A 23344-nucleotide genomic window follows, 5' to 3' on the forward strand; every position below is an offset into this window, starting at 1 on the left:
CGGCCAACGTTTTCAAAATAAAACCCCCGGCTACACGTTACAATGTTTATAAATCAAGAGTTCGAAACTTTATTTATAGGAACAGCAATATATAACATTCAACTCGCTTGCTTTTGTAATGTGTTATCTTTCGCTCAAATACATAGGCCTATGGCTGAAAAAGTTATACAAATATGCAGGTAGCCCAAAGCTTACAAAAATGACTTTATAATACTTTGTGCATATATTAGAGACTATCAAATATGGAGGATGTTGTGATTTAAACTTTAAAGACAGCATTATTCTGAAAAAAAGTATTTTTTAAATAAAATATATATAAAACAATTACATTGAATCACTTACCAGAATGTAAAACCTTGCATGTTCACCTGGATTCAAATTCTAAACTCATGCATGATTTTTTTATTAATTTATTGTATTTGAAGAAGCTGTAAAAGATTAAATAATAATAAGGTTTTAAAGTGTGCAGTGGAGTATGGCCCTCATGGGACTGGCAGTATAATATTTTGTCTCATATTTAATTATGGACTGGCAGGAGTTTCAGAGGACGGGCGAGGCAGTGAGTCATAGGAAAGGTAGAACAGCAGGCGGAGTGATCAATGACACACGACAATACCTGTGAATAGAGACATAAAAACCCAGATAATAGAGCATTTAGAAAAGTGAAATTGTGTCCTGGCTTCATCATTAAATTCATAAAACGTTAAAAACCAACAACAGTAGTTGTTTGTAAAATTATTAATTTTTATGAAAACTATTAACTATGCCTTACTTTGAACTCTTGTACTTTTCCCTGATGGCCTGTTGTGGGCGACTCTCAGCACTTATGTACAGCTTGTGCAGTTCATTCAGGCAAGGAACAATTTCATCCATGGTATAACCGGTAAAGTAATGTAAGGAATCAGGCTAAAATATGCAGAAAAATAATTCCAAGTCAGATTTTGGCTTATTCCATTTCAAAAGGTTTGCGCTTACTCGAAGATATTGTTCTGGAAACTTACCCAGAGAGATCTGTTTATAGTGTAGATACCTAGGCAGTACGCTGCAGCTGCCACTGTTGATTGGTTGTACTGTAGGAATGGATCAATTTCCAGCAGGCTTAATTCTGCTAAATACTAAAATCACAAAAAAAACATGTAGTTTGTTACAGTAATGTTAAAAGGACATTGGATTACTGTAAAATCAAAAGTAGAGGAGAAACACTTAAAGTCTGATTGTCATTTATTTTGCTCACCTGTGCAAGATTCTCTGAGTTGGCACACAGAGGCTGAATGGACATGAAAAGCTGAAGGAACTGGTTTATAGTGGGTGCTGCCATCTTGAAAGCTAGCACTCGGAGGAAAACATGCTCCATCCGGACCAGCTGCTTCTTAGTGTAGGTGCTGTCTGTGGTGTACACAAACTCACTCAGCTCGGGAGGGGAGATCTCCTCGTACTTTCTGCAAGATTAAGCAATATCAGGTTTTCGTTTTCACTCCAAACATTGCTTTGGTGTCGATTTTGGGGACTGCCTGGGCAGTAAACTTGTTATATTTTATGTACAAAAAGATTTGCCTACGCAGCAATCATTAATGCAGCTGTGCCAACCAGCTGAAGCTTGCCCCGCTTCACACACGCCGTGCAGGAGAGAAAGCGGTCCAAATAGTTGACAGCGAGGTGCAGAGTCTCAGAACGAAGCTGATATTCCTCTACGACTTCCGCCAGCCAGTCCACCAGGATGACCCGCATGCTGATGGTGATCTCTGGATGTTTGTCTAAGTAGCCAGACCTTGGCCTTAACCTTATCTAGAGTTAGAAACAAATTATCGTCAAGTATTTCTTGTGCAAATCCTTACAAGGGCAATGCATTTAATGTTGCCCATAAACAGTAATATGAAACTAATAATTCAGTGCTCATAGTTTAGATTATTTTGCACCTCACTCTCCCTCAGGTGCCAGTGAATGTCCTGAGCGTACTGGGAAACACACAGCACCTGCTCTGACATCAGGTATTTATCATTTTCAGACTGCATAGAAACATCCTGGCATGAAACTGTAAGAGGAAAGAAAATGTTGGTCAAGAACCACAACAAAGTATTACATATAAGATGTGTTTATGTTTAACAAACGCACTTGAACTCAGTTCCAGGAGCAGTCTCACACCTTCATTCTGCAGTGCAGCAGTCTCTGCATCCTCATAATAGCTGTTTGAGACAACTTCTTGACCAGAGGCTGCGAGGACAACTTCACAGGCCTCTTCCACATACACATCAAAGCTGGAACTAGAGGGACAGCCGAGAAAGGTGAGCTGGGAGCCGTCTGAGATTGAACTGTGCTTGGAGAACTGACTTCCCTGTAGAGAAAAACCAACTCAGCATGACTGTCACATTTAGTAAATGTTACGTTTATGTGAGGGGAGATTGATTGCAAATCAAACAATACACTTTAACTCGGTCATTTACATACCTGGCTTTGGGATCGACAACGCTGCTCATTTTCTGACAGCACACCTAGCACTGTCCGCTGCTTGGGCCGCTGGACCTGCGATACTTCTGGCTTGATTGAATGTGGGATATTTTCTTTGCTAGTGCGACTGCCACAATGGGCATGCGAGCTGAAGTTCATCTTCAAACAATGACAAGGCAAAGATAAAATCCAAACATGGTGGCCAATATGATTTACAGAATAGGAACAATAACAGAAACACTTCATGAAAACATGAAATGATGAGGTACATTAATCATCACACATACACCGGAAAGATGGACCACATTATGTTGCACTTTTTAGTTTCCAACATGGTGGGCAGGACCTATAAAGAGGTTGCAAGATACAGCTAAGGGGTTGCAAGATAATAAGAATGATAGCAAAGTTAAAAAAAAAAACGCAACAGTGCAGCATCTGAATAAAGCTGAATTATTTTTTTTTTTATCATTAAATAAGGCAAATGGCTTGATTTAATAAATCAACACTCAGTTAATTTTACACATTGCCCATATAAGAGAAACAAGTTAATCAAATCATCACCTTTTAGGCTGAGATTATTTAATGTTTTGCAAAAAATCATGTAAAGTTAAACTTAATTTAACAGGACATTTTTTGTTTTTCTCTGGTGCAAAATACAAAACGATGCATCACTAAATGAAAAAGTATTTAGTAATCAAATGAAGTTCAGCAAAGAACATGAAAAACCTGATGTTCTTCATCTTTTCGCGGTGCAACGTAGGTAGGCTATTTGAAACAGCATTGCCATGGTTACAAGAATTGAGCAATATCCATCAATCACAGAAACACAAGCTAAAACAAACGAGGGATTAAAAACAAGGCTGCCAACTGAGATGAACAGATAGAGCCAGACACTGTTTTCCTCTAGCTTTACAAGTAGCCTATAAAAGAGTTGACTGCTGGCTGCAAACTCACCATCAACTGGATCCACGTAGTTATTAGTTTAATGTTACGAATATTGAAGCATTCCAGTAAAGACCTAGGCGGAGTTATTGAAAGCTGAAATCCTTTTTGTAGTTTTTGAGCCAACAGCGACCTCTGCTGCGTTAAAGCTTGTTTTTGATGTCGGATGTCTGACCTGCGGGAACGTTTCTTCAGGTTTCGTCGTCAACTAATCAGCTGTTTCCTCAGAACGTCTTTCCGTGACGTGCACAGACGCAACATTTGACGACCTGGGGCGTCGTGCGTCACTAACTGTGCGCAACTCCAATCCAAATGTTTTTCTATTAGCCTACTATTACTATTAATATTTAAATACGTCAATGATCTGCTTTGATTGGGGTTTAGAATGACTGTCTCAAGTACTTGTGTAATATGTTTCAAACTTCTAGCACGTAAACTTTCCATGGTTTGCACAAAAATGGACAGAGTAGGCCTATGTTATTACATTTCTAGTTTCACAAGAGATTTAATAGCAGGTTTGCACCACAGTATTTGCACAGAAAGTCCACCTCAGCAGCTGTTTTTGAATCGTAATGGGCTTCTCACCATGAAGTAAATTGGCCTATAGCTTTGACACCATAATATCACTGTTACCAAAAGGTTAGGAAAAAGGAAACTTATGCACATAACACCCCTGTAATGATTTTTTTTTAAACTATCCTAAAATATTGAGGTAAAAAATTAACTGATTTTTAAAGTAGAGCACATTTTGATTAGATTTCCCCAATGTTAAGCTTTTCAGTTAATGAACAAATCAATCTCTTATCAAATAAAATATCTTAAAGCCTCAGTAGAATTTTTAAAGAACACAAGATGTTTTAACTTTATTAACTTATCTGAAATTAATCCCCCCCCCCCCCCCCCCCCCCCCCCCCCCCCCCTTTTCTAACTCTTCTATGCTAACCTTCACAATGTGAGTGAAGGCTTTCTTATATATGAGTGTTCAGGGTTTTTCTCAGCAACAGCCTGAAAACGTTGAGATTTCTGGGTGTGGTGATTGATGGTGAACAGCCAACAAAAAGAGCTTTTGTCACCTTGTCATATAATGATGAATGAACCTTAGTCGTTGAGCAAGAATGTCAGAGTCACACTTGCGAGACTGGCTTAAGTTTAAAGAAAGAGTAGATGGAGCTGAGAGTAAAGTAATTTCTGCATTACAGGTATGATTTTTCACTTCACCCATGATTGAGCATGACAGTTACATTTAAGCTCTTGTGTCTTTTCTGTCACTGGATTAGAAAATAGTTATCAGACTGTGTTTAAGACCTTAGTACATGTTTAAAAAAACATGTTTAATATGTCTCAAATGTCCAGAATTACAAATCTTATATGTTTCACCCTATTTGTTTTACATATTCTATTATCCCTGTTTCCTGTTTACTAGGAGCTATACTCCAAGACATATACCTGAGATTTGTACTTAGAATCAGTAGAAGAAGAGCAAACTCTTGTTTACTATACATTTCATTAAACTGTCTGCAAATCTAGATCTCCTTTCTAATCTGCTAATTTGAATTTGTCAGCATTAAACCCTGCAACATCATTAGAGTCATTAAAGTCCCTGTAAACCAAAAAAAAAAAAAAAAAAAAAGTTTTTTAGTTTTTTATACAAAAGAAGAATGTATTATTAACCACCAGGCCAAATTTCAGCAACTAAATTTTTTTTTAAGTTTATAAAATTAAGCTTCAAAATCATGAAAAATGCAGCTGTTCTCTCTCCTCTGGGATGCTGTGGGCGTGTCCATAGAATGTGCTGAAGCCACGCCCCCTCGCGGAGAGACGTTCCCTTCTAAACTGTCAAAAATGTAAATGACCTGACAATGGAGGCCTCAGCTCCTCTATCAGACCTGTCTGTCCATCATCTTTGTTTAGTCTAGTAATGTGTAATGGAAGCCTGTTTCTCAATAGCATAGCTAGCCAAATGAAATAAGTTTAGCTAACCACAATAAAATAATATGTAACTTTACCACTTTTTGCATTTATTTATTAACCAGGCAGCCATCCTCACACTATAATTGCCTTTGATTTGTATTACTATTTGGTCAAGTTTAACATTTTTGTGATCAATAATAAGGGAAAACTAGTGCTCCATTTACAGCCTTCTGTTGTACCTGTTTTTTAATTTACACAATAAAGGTAAAATAACCCCACCCTTATCAATATCACCTCGCTAATAAAAGAAAAAGGGTCTATTGTCAGTTTTATCTACATACTGTACCTGCAGGTCCTTATGCTTGATGTGTGAACTGCTGATTTTCATCATTACAACACACAAGCTATGCAACCGGATATACTCAGTAGTATTGAGATTAATGTAGTTTAACACATAATATTTACGATATCATAGTCACTGTTAACTAAACCATATTTGAACAGGTGCACCTGTGGAGAGTGCAGGATGATACACACAGAGGTGGAAAGTGTGTGCTGCAAGCAGCTTAACGCCGTATGTAAAGACAATTTATATATATATATATATAGATATGTATATATAGTTTCCTTATACAAAATGATCATTCAAAGTATGAATACACAAGATGAATACTGGATCGTCAGAACAGAAACACCTTCTAACACATACTCCAACAGGTTCAGAATAAATGTCTGGAGCTTCCAGAGGAGCCACACTGCATGACTCTTCATCCAGGCCTTGAGCCTGTCTGCCTGAACCCCTACTCCCTGCAGGATGCTCTGAACATTTATCAGACAGACCATGGACCGCTGGAGATGAAGGAGAGATCTGTGTAAGTCTGAAAAAAACATTTTCATTTAGGAATGTCAAAATAACAGCTTAGTCAAATTGAATGCATTTCTTAAAAATAAGATGAGAGTTTTAGGAAACACAGAGTTGGTTTAGTGTTAGTTTAACTCAGTTTTGGTATTGTCAAGATCAATGCACAGCCAAACAATTAGAATGTAAAATGTCTCTGAGCTATAAATAAAAAGCCTGCACTCATGTGGTGCCTACAGACAAATGTAAATAATCCAAAATAATGTTTTACATTCACAAAAGTTCTAGACAGTACAAACACAAGTTAGTGAACATCCAAAAATGACTAGAGAATCAGTAGAGAGCAGTCATCCACCAAGGCCAAACAAATCAGAAAAAAGCAAACAAAGAAAACAAAACAGATGTCCAGGCCAATCCATACGGCCAAATAGATTTCAGGCACGTTGCAGGTTGATCCATCTTTCATCTTCTAGGGATCATGATGTGCTGTATAAGACAGACAAAATGAGAAAAGAAGACTATAAGACCACTTAACCCAAAATAAATCTTGAAGAATATATAATCACATTACTTTTTTACGTTTGTCATTGTAGGCATGCTCGCTACCTGGCATCCTTTGTTTCCTGGTGCTGGGGATACCTGGGAAAGTACAACCGGGTAGTGATAACTTCCTGCATTGTTGTCCGTATCCACCAGGAGTACCCTGATGAAGAGGAAGAGTACACCGGTTTTAGGCCTCCAATTTAAATTATTTCCAAGTTAATGTATTGTTATGTTTGGACATGTCTTTTATATAAAGTCATTTCATTTATTTAATAAACTTTTAAAACGTTCCTCCATTCCCTCTCTTTCTGTGCAAATCCATTCTCACACATGTATGTTACTAACTTGGCTTCCTCCCATCCTCATAGTTCTGGGTTCTTCTGCTGAGTTGAAGGTTGTGCATGATGACTGGTGATTTCTGCCAATACTCTGAATCATTTATATTTACATTAAAATCACACAATCAAAGGCTGTTACATTTGAAGATGCCTGAACACATCTTAAAACATTCATCAGATACTCAAATTACCATCTTCAGATTTTTTTCTCATTAGTGGTTGTGGCAATAATTCACAGTGGTTTAGTTTAATCTTAGGTCCTGCTCATGAATGCATCAAAGAGCTCATTCAATGTTAAGGGGCAGTCCATTCTTTTCTCACGATGCACTCTGGTATTAACCTTTTTTAAGGAATGAATTATACTCAGGTCAAACAATAAATGTGAGTTTAGGTGGCTGGGTAAAGTAAAGTGTTTCCCTTAAATGGGATGAGGATGTAGGATGTTATCAGATCTGCGGCCTGTTCTGCTGAATAGCTTCCTGTGATCTGATGGAAAGGATCTTTACATAAAATATTCACATCAGATAAGAACCAAATCATCAAATACATATATACAACAGATGTAAAAAATACAGATATGATATCAAGAGTATGGGCCAGACCTTGGTAATACTACTTCATATTCACTGTATTAAAGCTGTTAATGAAACCTAACAAAATAAACCTTCAGCTGACACATTGTTTATTTATATACGATCATGTTTAATGTCTGAAACCGCTTACATTGGGTTGGTGTCAGAAAAAATGCTGACACTGCATTTTTTAAAAACATTTTCAGAGGTAAATATTCTCAATAAGTGATATATATTTGTCTGTTAAAAAATTCATTAGAAGGAAAAAAAACAGAACTTTGGGCGCCGGATGGCTTAACGGTTTGCAGAGGACATAATCCTCACGGCAGCAGCCGGGGGTTTCGGGTCCTGCCAGTCCTGCCTCGGCCCTGTCATCCCCACTCTCTCTCCTCCCAGCGGTTCCTGTCTCTCTTAAGCTGTTCTGTCTATAATCCAGGCAAAAGCATGATTTACAGACGTACAGTACATAATCAGCAAAGAGATAAGAGGTACCATTTTGTCAACATGAGTAGCCAAAGATGACTGAAACTTCCTCACAGGAGCTTTAAAATAACTGATTCCCTATAAATGTACTCAAACACCTAAATGTTTAACCATGTGCTGAACCAATTCTGCATGAGACAAATAGTTACATCACAATTGGAAGAATCAGATACTTTTTTGAACTCATTAAACATTTAGAATATTTTTTTTTAAAGCTTTTCTTTTTCTTCTTCCATTAATCTGTTTTTTTTTTCATTATATGGGGGAAGAAGATATCCTGTCTATATGTGGCTGCAGCAGGCCTGAAGTAAGTCTGTTAAGTCAATCTTCTCTTTTAACTAATTGAAATAATTGGATGACTTAACCTGCCTCTCTTCTTACATAAGTGCTGCGTACACTCAGTCATTGCACCCACAGAACACAGGTCAACTGAAACACAACCTACCAAAGGAGGGTTGTTTGGTATTACTAACTGGTACTCTTCAATACTAGTCGGTTCTCTCTTGTTAGCTTCAACACATTTTGTCGACCACAGCCTTGATGATGTGGGCAGGTGGAATTGTTTAACCCCCATCACATCAACACAAGTGTTCAAAAGACCTCATGATTGAGGTCTTGACACAGAGAAAAAAAAATGGAAGTTTTTAACATTCATATCCAGGAAGCAGGAAAGTAGAAGAGAACTCCTGACAGCAAAAGTGTGAAAACAGAACAGACAACGTTTAAAAAACAAACTTTGAGGACCCATTTACACTCCGGCTAAGGCTGGATAAGTATTCAACTGTATGAATGGACATATTTGATGACACTCCACTGGAAAAATGCCATTGCCCAGCCCTAACTGTTGCATAGGAAGACAGGGGTTGTAGGAGCAAATTTAGTGTGTGTGTATTTATGTGTTTTATTTCTATGGCTTTAGTTTATATGTTTATTTATGTACTCAATTTGGACACTAGGTGGTGATAATTGATCATTTGGGTTAATTGGTCAGGTGGTTGGTTGAGTGTTTATATGTCACAGGTGAACAGGAAACGGGGGCATAGGTGGTGGGAACATACGGTCCTGACCATAACAGAACGTAACACAGGATAACGCAAGTATGCTATTTAACATAACAAAAGAACGACAACAGTATAATCTCGGAAATAACAACTCATCATATCATCATCACGGTTTGTCTCTGCTTCATATGTGACAATAAACTTGGAACATCAGGAAAGTACTTTAATTTTGGACATTTGTTTATTTTTTATGCGTCAAGAACTTTCCATACACCTATGCAAGTGACTAAAGGCAAGATAAAAAAAAAATGTGGACATTAGATAGTCACTACAAAAGAAAGAACCTGATTCCCGGAGGAAAATCGAAAGTTGGAACCAACCCAGAGGAACAGATCGGCCCTAAGGATCCGGTGAAAGACAGCTGGTGGAGGACGCCGAACACACGTGCAACGCTGAGGACAAAGACGCCGGTGAACGTGGAGTGGAATCGCCATCACTACGAACAACAGGTCGACATTACGCCGCCGCAGATCCAGGGGCAAGGTAAGAGAGGCACCGATGGATAAGCCGAGGTGTGCCTGCCTCTTGGCCGCCTTGTGGAGCTGCTGCTGCTGAGTTGTTATATGCCGATTTGGTTTTATTGGAAAACCGCGGCTTGTCGATCAACAGATATTGGATCTGATAAACAGGCCTGTGTGTTCTTAAGCGGAACTGGATTTGTTGGAACTTTGAGAGGAAGACTGTCGCTGTTTGGTTGAGTGGCGCTCCAGCGTGTTACGCGCACACGCACGTTGATGAACCCCGCGCACTGAATGAACTCCTTTTGAACTGAGAATCTGAAATGGATGTTTTTGGAAATGTCCTGGCTGATGAGAATATAGATGCTGTTGAAAATGTTGGTATTGTTGGAAATGTTTATGATGATGATGCTGTAAAAGGTTACACTGAAATAACTGATGTTAAGGTAAAAAGAGGAAAGAAAATGACAGAAAAAGGCCTTGTGTACATGTTGGATGTTCTTCAAAAAACAAGAAAAATCGAACTAACTCAACTCAAACAAATCAAACAGAAGGTGGACAACTTGATCACTCTCCAAATCCCAAATGAAACGCTTCAGGAAGTTGAAACTCTTTTGATGGACTTCGACAAACTGTACAATGAGGCTATCGAGGCCCATTCTTCATTAATGGAAATCTCAATGTCAGAGGACGAAAATAAAAAAAGCAACAAGTGTGGTTTGAAAAACATTGCAAAAATAATGATGCATTCATACATCACACAAGGGAATGGCTGTTGGATTCTGGAACATCTCAACACGTGAAGACCAAGAGTAAAGACAATGTAACAGTGATGCCTAAAATTGGACCCCGTGACAGCATTTCTAATGTTACTACAAATCACAAAACTCACTCATCTACCGCATCCAAAATCTCAAGCACATTATTCTCAACACGCATAAAAGCTGAGGCTGAAAAAGCGGCACTCATTCAGCGCATGGCTGCATTGGAGAAAAGACATGCTTTGGAAATGGAGGAGGCGCGAATCCGAAGAAAAAAAGGAAACGCTATTAATTGAAACTGAACTAGCAGCTACCAGCGCAAAGCTATCTGTACTGGAAACCAGCCAAGTGGGAAGTGCCAGTGGGGCACCATCTGATGGCATGAACTCCTATTACAGCAGAGAAATTAAATCACAGGCGCTCCATACAAACCTTCATCATCCTGTTCAAATGTTAACACAGTCACATCAACATAACATAACAACCCTTGGAGCGCGCCCTAAAATAAGAAAACAAGAAAGTGACACACAAAGGCCACTCCACCGCGTTCATTTAACAGAGCTCTCAGACCCTCAAATGCAATATCTCAAATTCTCTCATAGGACAGAGAGAAACAACCCAACATCCGGTGTTGATCGGAGAAGACACAATAATCCCACAACTTCTACCTCATATGGAAACTCTGAACAAACCATTAACAAAATGATTCGACGCCACCCTGAAATTACCGCTCAACTTGTTCAACAACAGCAATCAGCATCTCTACCATCCATCAGTCATACCAGTATTTGACGGTGACCCATTACAGTACTGTTTTTTCACAAGAGCTGTTGAGCAAGGCATCGAACAAAAAACACACAACAATCAAGATCGACTGTATTATTTGGAACAACACACCAGGGGGCAGCCAAGAGAGTTGGTCAGGAGTTGCCTTCATATGCCGGCAGATCCAGGCTATGAAAGAGCAAAGAATCTTTTGAAAGAACATTTTGGAAATGAGATTGAAGTTGCAGCAGCTTACATTGAGAAGGCACTGGATTGGTAATGAAGAGCGAGGATGTCTGCTCCCTGCAGCCATTTTCATTGTTCTTAAGAGGTTGTTGTAACATGATGGAAAGTTTACAGTACATGGATGAAATTAATGTTCCTTCAAACCTCAGGCTTATTGGAATGAAGCTCCCATACGAGCTGCGGGAAAGATGGAGGACTGTTGCCTGTGAGCTACAGGAGCGCAGGGGCTACAGAGCCATGTTCCCAGACTTTGTCAATTTCATTGAACGACAGTTGAGAATTCTCTCACATCCCCTCTTTGGAAACATCCAGGAAACACAGCTTCAAAAATCTGCCAAAAAACATTGCCATGCAAAAATCCTTCAGCAAAGAAAGAAGCCACGCCACTGTGGCAGCCATCAACACCTCTGAAGATAAAAGATCTCCAGAGCACCAGGCTCACAGTGCTGCCTCTTCATTACAGAACAAGTCTGTTCTTTGCTGTGCATGTAACTGTAGTCATGATTTAAAGCACTGTGCATATCTCAAGAATTTGGCTAACAGTGAAAAGATTGATCTCCTCAAAGATAAATGAATAAGCTTTGGCTGTTTAAAAACTGGACACATTAGCAAGGAATGTACAGATCGCCACACCTGTAGTATATGTCATCTAAAGCATCCCACAGTTCTTCACATCATAACCAAACCAAAAATAACAGAAGAAAAAGTCATCATTAGTGCGTTTGTATCTAGGCCATCATGTTTTCTTACTTAATGACTGTGTTCTTCCAATAATACCTGTACAAGTGAAGTCAAAAGGTGGAAAAAAACATTTTGGAAACGTATGCTTTCTTGGACCCTGGAAGTTCTGCAAACTTCTGCACAGAAAATCTAAGGAAAAAAACTGAATCTAAATGGCACCAAAACCAGGATACTTCTCCTTACAATGGGTCAGGAGAGCACAACAGACACACTTCTCGTACCTGGATTAGAGGGAGCTAGTTTCAGTGGTACTCAGTTTAATGATCTGTCCAGTGTTTACACTCAAAAGAGCATGCCTGTCACCACAGACAATATTCTTACTCAGGAGGACATCAGCAAATGTCCTCACCTTTTTATAAGAATACAGTTTCCCTGTCTGGATGCTGACGTGGAGTTGCTGATTGGACCCAAAGCTTCTTGAACCCCAGGAAATTATTAATAGCTCTGGCGATGGACCATATGCCATTCGAACCCTATTGGGGTGGGTTGTGAACGGTCTTGTACGAGGAGGTGGGATGACTACGGGAAGAGAAGCTGCCCTACAGCCACTGCCAATCTGATTTTCATCATCTGAGTGGAATATATATTGATTGTTCAGTAATGTAAGGACTCAATGCTCAAAGACTGGTTAGAAGGACCAAAAGTTTTCCAAACAAGGCAGAGGAGTGGCCACTGTCTAGTATTGAGCAACTGACAGTAACCTTGATGGACCAAAAGTTTAAAAATGAAATCGATAAAGGCCTGTTACAAAACAGTGAATGCCACTAGAGGTGTAGGACTGGTAAAGACCAGATGGATGAAAGACTCACACACCCATTCAGACTTTTGGCTCCTTTCATTTTATTTATTTGGGTAATTGTGTGTTAACACTTTTCCAATTATTATCCTCCTCAAACTCTCCCTCTCCCTCAGCAGTGGCGTCCTGATATTGTTGGTACTCGGACACCAGATCATTCATGTCGCTCTCAGCCTCAGTGAATTCCATCTCATCCATGCCCTCGGCAGTGTACCTGAAACAAGAAACACTTCACTCAGATGTGTTGTGACAAACTCGTTTGAGTCTAGAGGTACAATGAGAAGTCCTGCACAAACACAGGGACATCATTTCACTGTCCTGATAAAAAAAATTTTCTTCTACTTACCAGTGGAGGAAGGCCTTGCGGCGGAACATAGCAGTAAACTGCTCCGAGATGCGTTTGAACAGCTCCATCAGAGCTGCCAAAAGAACATACTCCCAAAAACTTGAAAGCTGCTACATGGACAACAACACGAGGAGTATGTGGCACACTCATACATGAGTGCAGGCTTTTTATTTATAGCTCAGAGACATTTTACATTCTAATTGTTTGGCTGTGCATTGATCCTGACAATACCAAAACTGAGTTAAACTAACACTAAACCAACTCTGTGTTTCCTAAAACTCTCATCTTATTTGACTAACATAACTGTTATTTTGACATTCCTAAATAAAAATGTTTTTTTCAGACTTACACAGATCTCTCCTTCATCTCCAGCGGTCCATGGTCTGTCTGATAAATGTTCAGAGCATCCTACAGGGAGTAGGGGTTCAGGCAGACAGGCTCAAGGCCTGGATGAAGAGTCATGCAGTGTGGCTCCTCTGGAAGCTCCAGACATTTATTCTGAACCTGTTGGAGTATGTGTTAGAAGGTGTTTCTGTTCTGACGATCCAGTATTCATCTTGTGTATTCATACTTTGAATGATCATTTTGTATAAGGAAACTATATATACATATATATATATATATATATATATAAATTGTCTTTACATACGGCGTTAAGCTGCTTGCAGCACACACTTTCCACCTCTGTGTGTATCATCCTGCACTCTCCACAGGTGCACCTGTTCAAATATGGTTTAATTAACAGTGACTATGATATCGTAAATATTATGTGTTAAACTACATTAATCTCAATACTACTGAGTATATCCGGTTGCATAGCTTGTGTGTTGTAATTATGAAAATCAGCGGTTCACACATCAAGCATGAGGACCTGCAGGTACAGTATGTAGATAAAACTGACAATAGACCCTTTTTCTTTTATTAGCTAGGTGATATTGATAAGGGTGGGGTTATTTTACCTTTATTGTGTAAATTAAAAAACACAATCTTATTATTGATCACAAAAATGTTAAACTTGACCAAATAGTAATACAAATCAAAGGCAATTATAGTGTGAGGATGGCTGCCTGGTTAATAAATAAATGCAAAAAGTGGTAAAGTTACATATTATTTTGTTGTGTACATTACATTACATGTGATTAGCTCATGTCTCTATCGACACACACTGTACGGGGGTGAATGTTTTGATGACTCATCAGTTTTGATTTGATGAAGGATAAGAGTTATTCACAATAAGGCGTGTAGCTGACCTGATCGACAGGCGGGCGCGGTGTAACGGTTTGTCAGGAGGTTTAAAACCTGCCTCAGCTCCAGCTCTCAGCCTGTCGTTAGGTTGAATGAAGGTAAGGGTGAGACAGCATTTCAAGCATGGTGACCGCCATCGATGCAGGAACATGTGGGTGATATCACTCAGGCCATCCGGGGGAGACCTCCCTCACAGCGAGCTGTTGAAGAAGGGAAGCAACCGAAGTCCACCCCAGAAGAACCAACAAATGCAGATGTTGTTGAGGCTCAGGTTTCTTCCTCTGTCTCTGCAGCTCTCTGGGCACCTCGACGGACAAGTCACCAATAATCCACACTGTGTCTATAGGAGAAAGACAAAGGTGTTCAATTAATGCCTCAGACAAGACAAAATGTACAGTTAACCACATGTGACAGCTCAGGCTGTTTTCTGTTATTAGCCACATCTGCAGGAATAATATTGAACAAGGTAGCTGCAACTTATAATAATAGATGCCAGTCTTAAACACTATTTTTTTCTAATACTTAAAGTTTTTGGTGTGAAGCTGACACTGTCCACAGACTCCATGACTTCACGGGGTTCTATAGAAAACAAATATCTCATGATAAATACTAAATAATTATTTTTCAATTGTCATGTTCACCGTCATCGCTGTTGACATCAGTAAATATAAGACACAGACATTCCTCTTTTTGTCAGAACAGTATACATGAACTGTATGCATTGTAATATTGATTTCTTCTGGATGTCTCACATATTTATTTACAGTCTACGGTCTAACAGTAGTTTTATCAACATCAACGAAAAGAGAAAAGACACCAAAGCTCTCGTCTTTTATCGTTTAAAATAGACTTCTTATCCTTAAGGATATAAACTCTGCTGCTGCAGCGGCGTGCCTTCCTGTCAGCCTTGTCCTCAGCTGGGGTTCAGCTGTGAGCTGCTTCATTTACTGTACTCGTAGCTGTTTGCCTTATACAACATATAGGCTACAATACTTGATAGTGAAGAGTGACTCATAAGTCTACTTTTAAGAGAAAGTATACAACCACTCAAAATTAGTCCACTATTAGTTGAGCTGTAGAGTAAAATAAAATAAAAAGTGAGCTGTCACAGTGGATTTAGTTTAATGATAAAAATATAAAAGTTGACTAAACAAGACATTTAAATAAAATTAAAAAAAACCTAATGGACTTTTAACAGAAATGAAACGATCTGTATAAAGGGCCTGCAACTTCTGTGTTGTCCTCTAGATGGCAGACATTCTCTCCAGTAAAAAGGGTCTATTTGAGGGGATATATGGTTTATAGCCTCACTCAAACCTGACATGTTTTCATGTATTAGGAGGCTATAGCACAAAACACATTTAAAAAAGAACAGGTTACATTTCTGACACTTTAAAGATGGCAGTCTGATACATACTCTTACCTCTCTGGACCAAACTGATTCCCATTGAAGTAAGCATCCTTAAAATTGTATTTCCCTCCTCATACTTTTTTCTTATTATTCTGTCAACTTTGTGTTTTGTTTGACTTTTTTTAGTTCTGAGAACAGATTTGTGCTTTGTTGCTGCCTGTTTCCAAAAAAATTGAATTACAACAGAGCAAATTGACACTCCTCACAGACAGACGGTGCAAAACAGTGAAACATTCAGATGATTCAAATACTGAAGTAACTTCTTTTGAAAGCAGAAAGTGCCCTTTTTGCCTGACAACCAACAAAATGTTTAGATACAGAGTTGCATGAATATCTATTACCATGATGATAATCGTTAAATCACTGCATGAAATACAGGCGTTACACTAAACATGCAGGTAAAAAACCTGGAGGACGCCTGAGCAGTAACTACAGTCTCCTCATCCTCCAGCTGAAGCTGCTGCTGAGCAGCTCCAGTGGAGCAACAGAGGATTAAAGATTCCAATTTGCAAACCTCTTGGTCACGAGGCTGAGCTTCTTCATCCTAAAGCCAACCATCACGCCTTCACTCTGCTGACAGCTGAACTTGATGGATTCACTTTTTGTGTGCTTAGTTTGGATTTATCATTGTACAACATTTCACCCTTCATCTTTGAAAAGGACAGTATTTAACTTTCTCTCTTTTAGTTTCACTCTGTAGAATTGTTAAGCACCATATACTGTACTTATCCTACGATAACAAATGCTTAAAGTGCAACGAATCTACAATTAGAGCTTACTCTATATTTTCCGTAATAGTGTTTTTATCAAGAGGAAATCAAAGTTGTTCTCTGTAAACTTGGCAAAAAGACATAAAACAGATTTTAACCCCCCAGTTTATGTCATAAACTTATTTTAACATAAACACTGTGTTCGTTCTGTATTGTTTAAGTTACCAAACCTGTGTTAATTCAATCAAAAGGTTTAAAATAGAGAGCAATTCTAAGAGTATTATTATATATTAAAACCTGACATTGTAAATGACAGATAATAAATGTAAAATAAAAGCTTAGGTGCAGGGAGGATCAAAAGCTTTACTTCTTGTTTTCTGGTTTACAGTATTTCTGTGCACCAATTTTTCACGTAGTTGACTTTGTTACTTTAAATAAAAACGCTAATTAATTAAATGAGGCAGCTAAATAAATCAAATAAATCATATTTAAACCCGAACTGCGCACAGAGAGAGGTAGAGTGAGAGAGAGATAGAGAGATAATTTGCATAGGGAAAGAAGTGCCAATGCAAAAACAAATGGGACCTTTTATCATGAAGCCTGTTGTTTCCCTCAGCTCTTTAGTGAAGTGTAGAAAATGTGCATTTAGAGATGTATTTAGAATTATTGGTAGGGACGTGTCTCTACTGTCCGTACTTGATTCTATGCCCTTTCCAAAAGCCATGACAACAAAAAAGATTGTTTTATGTACTGTATACTCATGTTTACAAGTTTTAAAGAAGATAATGTGTGCTGTTATCTGTAGGAGTTCTTAAGTCTCTAAGTTCTTTGGAGTGTCTATTTTCAGGAGTTAAGAGCACATTTTCCCGAGCGCACATTTTATTTCGAATGTCAGTATAAAAAGATTAAATCAAGTTGCGAAAAAGTAAGACTAAAATGAAACCAGGCATCTCCGTGGCAGATAGCAGCATTTCAACTTCCAATCACAACAGCTATTTGGTCCAGGAGAGATTGAGATATGGTGGCTTGCTGTTACTATTTTCTCCTGTAAAAGAGAAATCAATATCTGTCAAAACAACTGAGCATACTATACGCACACTAATTCAAACTTAGCCACAATAAACATAACCATGTACCTGCTCAGGGGAAACAGTGTCTCCCTGTCTTCCTCAATGTTTTGCTATCCCTCTTCCTCATTTCCGTTCAGTCTCTGAGCAGATGCAGATTGCTTGCGACAGATAGCATTGGGCTGCTGCCATTTCATTAGCGTGATGTATTACTGGTGACAGGCTGGGGCCAGATGGGCTCATGGTTTGAGCATCACTTCTAAAACACTGTGCCATCCGGGAGGATCCTCCCCAGCTGAGGATGGACAGGTCTCATCTCCAGCAACCTCACCCTCGCCCTCCAGCCGTGTGACCCTGCAGGAAGAGCGCACAGCTGAGATTACCTCTCTCACCTGAGCACAGAAACAGAATGCTAATGTGGAGGATTATTAGATAAAGGGACATGTAATGTGTTATGGTGTATTCATGTTGAACAGGCATTTTCCAGTCAACTTTTGCAGGATTTAAGCCGTTAAAATGATACGTGATTGGTACATTTAGATGTCAGGAGATGTGATATGATGCTCCTGTAAAAAAAAAAAAAGCAGGTCCTCAAGTTACCACGAGGCTTGCTCAAAAAGACCTGGAAGTCACACACACATATACACACACATACACACACACACACACACACACACACACACACACACACACACACACACACACACACACACACCTGTGTTAAAATGCCCATTTTGTAAGTGTATATAAACATGTTTACAGCCTGGTAAACAAAACCAATTAGATCTGAACAGCTTGTCCTAATCAGCACACAATGTATGGGGGATTTTGTTTATAACTCATCTGTTTTGATTTCATGAAGGATAAGAGTTATGGATAATAAGGGGCATGACTGATATGACAGCGAGTGGGCGTGTCGTAGCTGTTTGACACGAGGCTGAAGGTCTTCATCAGCTCCACCTCACTGACTGTTACTTGGTTGATTGAAAATTAACATTGAGACAGAATTTTCATTATGGCGACCGCCATTGTTGGATGTCGAGATTCCTCTTCAGTACCCAATGGGTGACTGTGGGTGCTTCCGAAATTGCATAGTGCCTAAACAATCTGACAGTAGACAGTCCCCTTCTATCCGTGCTGTATACTGTTAGGACCTACTGTTCAGTAGACGTGCACAGTAGGTTCTGCTCCTATAAGAAGTGCATTTTCCACAGAGCGGTTTATATCCCCGTTGGCAACTCTGCCTCCATCTCATGCTTGTAAATGTGTGTGGGAAAAACAAAATAATGCAAACACCCCATACTATACACTATGGAATGCTAGCAGCCAATTAGCAGTATGTTTTGCCTCAGAGAAGGTTGGCAATCAGAATTTTCATATCCGAGTTTTCAAAGCAACACGAGACTATAGGGAAATTCAAAGAGGCCAAATCGTCCCTGCCAAACATGCCGAACATTAGAGTCTCAAAACTCCACAAAACCCACCACTAACAAACCACACGGATACAAAAAGAACTTTCCTGATACTTCACGATGTCTTTTTCACACAGTCTTAACACTATGATTATGCCTTATTGTATGATCCTCGTGTGAATTAGAGGACCTTTTGTAGAGGAAATTGAAGTGAAAATTTGAGGCAATCTCCTCCATTAAAAGGCCCATCACTGTAATGAGCCGGGGGCATGAAAAGAAAATGAGCCGTGAGAGGGGGAAGAGACTTTTTATGTCAAGACCGAGACAATCTTTTGTCTGTTTCTTATGATGGTGGAATAATTACGCTGCTGCTTTTACCAGGATCCCAACACACACACCCACACACACGCACACCCCCACACAGCTTAACCAATCTTTAGCCAGGGGGGGAACACTTTAGAGAATATCACAGGATGTGGCAATAACCAAAGTGATGCAACAAACCTTTGATGAATGTTTAATTTCTGCTTTTATGGCTCTGCTGAACTTTTTTTTTTTTTTTTGCTACTCATTAGCATTAAGTGAATCAAAGAGGACGGCGTTTAGAGAGAGAGAGAGAGATGGGGAAGTAATATTAACTGACAAAAAAGATGTGTATATGTCTATACATTTATTCTTCATTCCTTGTATCATACAAGGGATAAATCCAACTCCAACAAATACCTCCTTGTCCATGCGTGCCTACACATGGATTCTGAATGTCTGAAGAGAAGGGGATTTTTCTTTGCAATTTAGGCCCCCCAAAATCTTTTGGTGCTCTAAATTATTTATATATTCAAATGAATCTGACTTTGAGGACATTTTCCCCTTTCTTCTCCTCTTTCATGAATTTAGAGTGTACCCTTCAGACGCATCAGGGAAAAATTGCCAAGACTATTAGTGGCTAAGGTTTTAGTAGAGCAGGGATTGCAAAGGGTTTCAGTCTACTTCTTCGTCACACTTATTTTACCCAGCTGTTTTTGTTTATTCCTTCTTCTCCACTCATGGACGATGTTTTTGACACTGCGCCAATATCGCCTTTCAATCTGACTCATTGTTATTCTGGACATATGCTCGCCTGTCAGGCTGCCGTCCTGAGCGTGTGCGTGTGCATGTGTGTGTTTCACTGTTATGCCTCAGTATGTTTCCACTGCTCCCTGCCTTCAGATCTGTGCTGCTCATTCTGATTGGCATGACAATGCCATGAGAGGAGAAACTTGGGGGGTAGTTAACACATATGTATTGGCTCATGTGTGATTTTGGGAATCTTTGAAACATAGACTAACTATATTGTATTTTACGGTTTCTGTCATGATTGGAGAGGGAATTCATCTTTTACCAACAATAAGGGAAATATAAATCAGCTTTCAACATTGCTTTTGTGAGCCTCATTCTTAGTAAGGAGCTCTGCAAATTGGTTCACAATATTAGACAGATGTAAAAAAAAAAATATCTGGTAGTGCATCTTTTCCAGTTTATTAGTTTCAAGTTTAACAAATGTTCTCAAAAGTTTAGATAAATGAGCAAGTGAAATGTCCTCACAAGTTCACAAAAAAGCCTGGACGTAGTTGCATCCCCCTCACTGCTGCGTGTCTCCCCTTCATTAACATGCCATGCAGACACTGCTGTCCTCACAAGGGCAGCGCTTGCATGGCATGGAGTCAGAAACAGGCTGGGATATCAGGGAATAACATGGAATTGGCCGCCACGCCTTCTGGGATTAGTGACAAAAGAATGTGGAAGCCAAAGCTCTTATCTCCGGGCTTCAGTACTCTCTCTCTCTCTCTCTCTCTAACACACACATAAAAACAACTAAAAATGACACACAAATTATTGGGTTTGCACTTCGAAAAGCACATGTACTTTCAAATACAAAGTAAGCTGTGCCAAACACATTCCTTCTTCAGGAAAATAAGGAATTGTGTGAGTGTGACGATTCCCTGTGATGGGAGGAGAAATGGTCTTGCAGAGTGTGATTAGAGCTGAGGTCAGAGGGAATAATTATTGGATTAATTAAATGATGTGAAATGTTCCCTTCCTCCATCCTTGGTGTGTGAACACAGTCAACCCCTGAAGAACTGCTTGGAGCGTCTCAGGAAAAAAATATTTATCAACATGTTTTTTTTCTTTTAGGGATCTTAAATCAAGAAAATATTCCCAAAACAGTGAAATGCCAGACCTCCACAAATAGCTGTCAAATATGTGTTTGAAGTAAACATCAATAGCTGACATGGGATGTTTGTGAAACTTGATTTGGATATGAAATAAAGTCAACTTACTCTCATCAGTACTCTCTCTGTTCTTCACCGCTGCACCCGGTGCCGATGTCTGCGGGCAGATGGACGCAGGCGGACGCATCTGTGGAGGAGGAGGAGGAGCCTTTTACCCTTCACAGAGCAGGGACAGGTGTCATCTGCCACACAATTAACATCTTCATGAATACCATTAAGGTGCTAACGAGCTCAAAGAGGTTCAGGAACACCATTTACTTTTGATCATTTTAAGTGGGTTTTTGTAAACTCTGACTTTTACAATCATACATGTTTAAAAAAAAAAAAAAAATCTCAACTTTGGCTAAATTCCCAAAATCCCAAAACAACATCACAACATCACTTTAATATTTGACAGTGTAGCAGGCAACGTTGGTTTGTCAGTCTGTCATCTAGTTGCTTGGACCACATTTTTTGTCCAGACTGATTAGTCAAGTTAGCATTTGACTTTCGGACTTTGAATTTTTCCACATAGATGTGCCTAAACATGCACAGGACACTTGGAAAACACACTAAAGGGCATATAAAACCAGAAAAAGCATAATATGGGACCTTTAAAATGTCAAACTCAGCAGAGAGACAAGAGGTAGGCTACTACTTTGTCCACAGGGGGCACCATAATCGTCACAAACCTTACTTTAAGTTGGTGAGCCCACTTTAAAATCTAAAAATATTCTGGGCTCACCCCAACTTCTACTCACACAGCTCTGATTAACTACTGTACAGTGACCAGTCAATCCTTGATAGCAGCTTAGCATTGTGTAACCAACCAATTGTCCAATTATGGGGACTTCTAGCACCGGAAAAGTCAGATGGAGGCCGCCTAAATACCGAACTCAAGGCTTCAAAATGATGGTCCACAAACTAAGTGGCTAGCTTCTTATAGTCTATCCTTAGATGGTAGTGCTTTATTTAAAAACATGTTAACCTAAAAACAGGGGGAGTATTTGGAACAGAATCATCTCTAGTTTGTTGATTGAATAATTGTATATATTATATCCCCAATGAAGATGAAAAGTTGATCCAAAATGTATTTGTTTGATGTTTAGCATGAATTTATCTTCAAGTATAAGTAAGTAGCTGTTTAATAAAATAGCAATTAAACATAGAGTGGTGTTCGGAGGAGATAAAAAGGAGGGAGGTTAGAATACAAGTTCCAAGATGGAGGCAGGCGAGGAAAGCTGCACTGAGAAACTGAGAGGTGTTAAAGTCTGTGTCCTTTCTTCTTGGGCAGCCCTCTCTCATTCGCCTGCCAGTTTGGGGTCTGACGGTATAAAGACACGTCGCTTTATTGCGCACCACTGGATACCGTCTACTGACGCACTTTGCTGAGATCAGAGAGCACGTCGTCTGCACAAACGCTGGAGAGATGAGAACCAAAACAAAGGCTTGATTGTGAACGAAAAGGGCATGCGTGTAATGACAAACATTGATTTATTGTTCAAGTATCGAACCATTTATCTGACCGCATGACGATCGACCTTAGCTGTTTGTCTACCCATGTAAACTAACTATCGAGCAGCCTGTTAACTCTGAGGAATATTTTCTCTCTGACAATGAGGTGGATGGATTTAGCTGTTGACTAATGGGGTCATTATTGAAGGGTGATGAGCAGCAGAGAGAAACGTAGGAGGGCAGAGATAGAGGGAGTGACAACAAAGAGGAGGTGGGTGTTAGAGTGAGCACTATTCCCCCTTTTCTTTCCTCTTTATCACTTTTGAAGAAAAACCAAAACGAAAAAAAAAAAACCTCAGTATTCTCATGAGTCACAGCCTCTCAGTTACAGATCTCATGTATGCGTGTGTTCCCTTTTGAATGTGAGCCCATTTATTGAGAGGCTTCATGTCTAGGAGAGTCTACTCCAGCTGTACTGCCTGTGTTGTGTGTCACTGAATGACAGAGAGAAGGAGAAAGACAGTAAGA

At 39.4% G+C, this 23344-nt stretch overlaps 2 protein-coding genes across 2 annotated transcripts in view; one reads left to right on the plus strand and one right to left on the minus strand.

Annotated features, from left to right (window-relative positions):
- rfc3 (replication factor C (activator 1) 3) overlaps nucleotides 1-23344 on the plus strand; it is a 238275-nt gene that overhangs the window by 39092 nt on the left and 175839 nt on the right. The window lies entirely within an intron of this gene.
- Nucleotides 38-2604, minus strand: ccna1 (cyclin A1). The gene is made up of 8 exons (XM_061054991.1): nucleotides 2446-2604; nucleotides 2113-2332; nucleotides 1917-2032; nucleotides 1559-1785; nucleotides 1235-1439; nucleotides 1002-1115; nucleotides 773-906; nucleotides 38-616 (listed from the first exon to the last, which is right to left on the minus strand). The coding sequence occupies exons 1-8, from the start codon at nucleotides 2602-2604 to the stop codon at nucleotides 565-567; spliced, it is 1227 nt and encodes a 408-aa protein (XP_060910974.1). The 3' UTR covers nucleotides 38-564.

The sequence above is a fragment of the Labrus mixtus genome, chromosome 14, assembly GCF_963584025.1.
Source record: "Labrus mixtus chromosome 14, fLabMix1.1, whole genome shotgun sequence".
NCBI classification, from domain to species: domain Eukaryota; kingdom Metazoa; phylum Chordata; class Actinopteri; order Labriformes; family Labridae; genus Labrus; species Labrus mixtus.

Excerpts from the sequence above, each read along its gene's own strand:
- ccna1 (XM_061054991.1), bottom strand. The coding sequence starts at position 2,604 with ATGAACTTCAGCTCGCATGCCCATTGTGGCAGTCGCACTAGCAAAGAA. Across the intron at positions 2,333-2,445 it reads GTTGTCGATCCCAAAGCCAG|GGAAGTCAGTTCTCCAAGCA; the intron begins GTATGTAAATGA and ends TTTTCTCTACAG. Across the intron at positions 1,440-1,558 it reads GCTGCATTAATGATTGCTGC|AAAGTACGAGGAGATCTCCC; the intron begins GTAGGCAAATCT and ends TTAATCTTGCAG.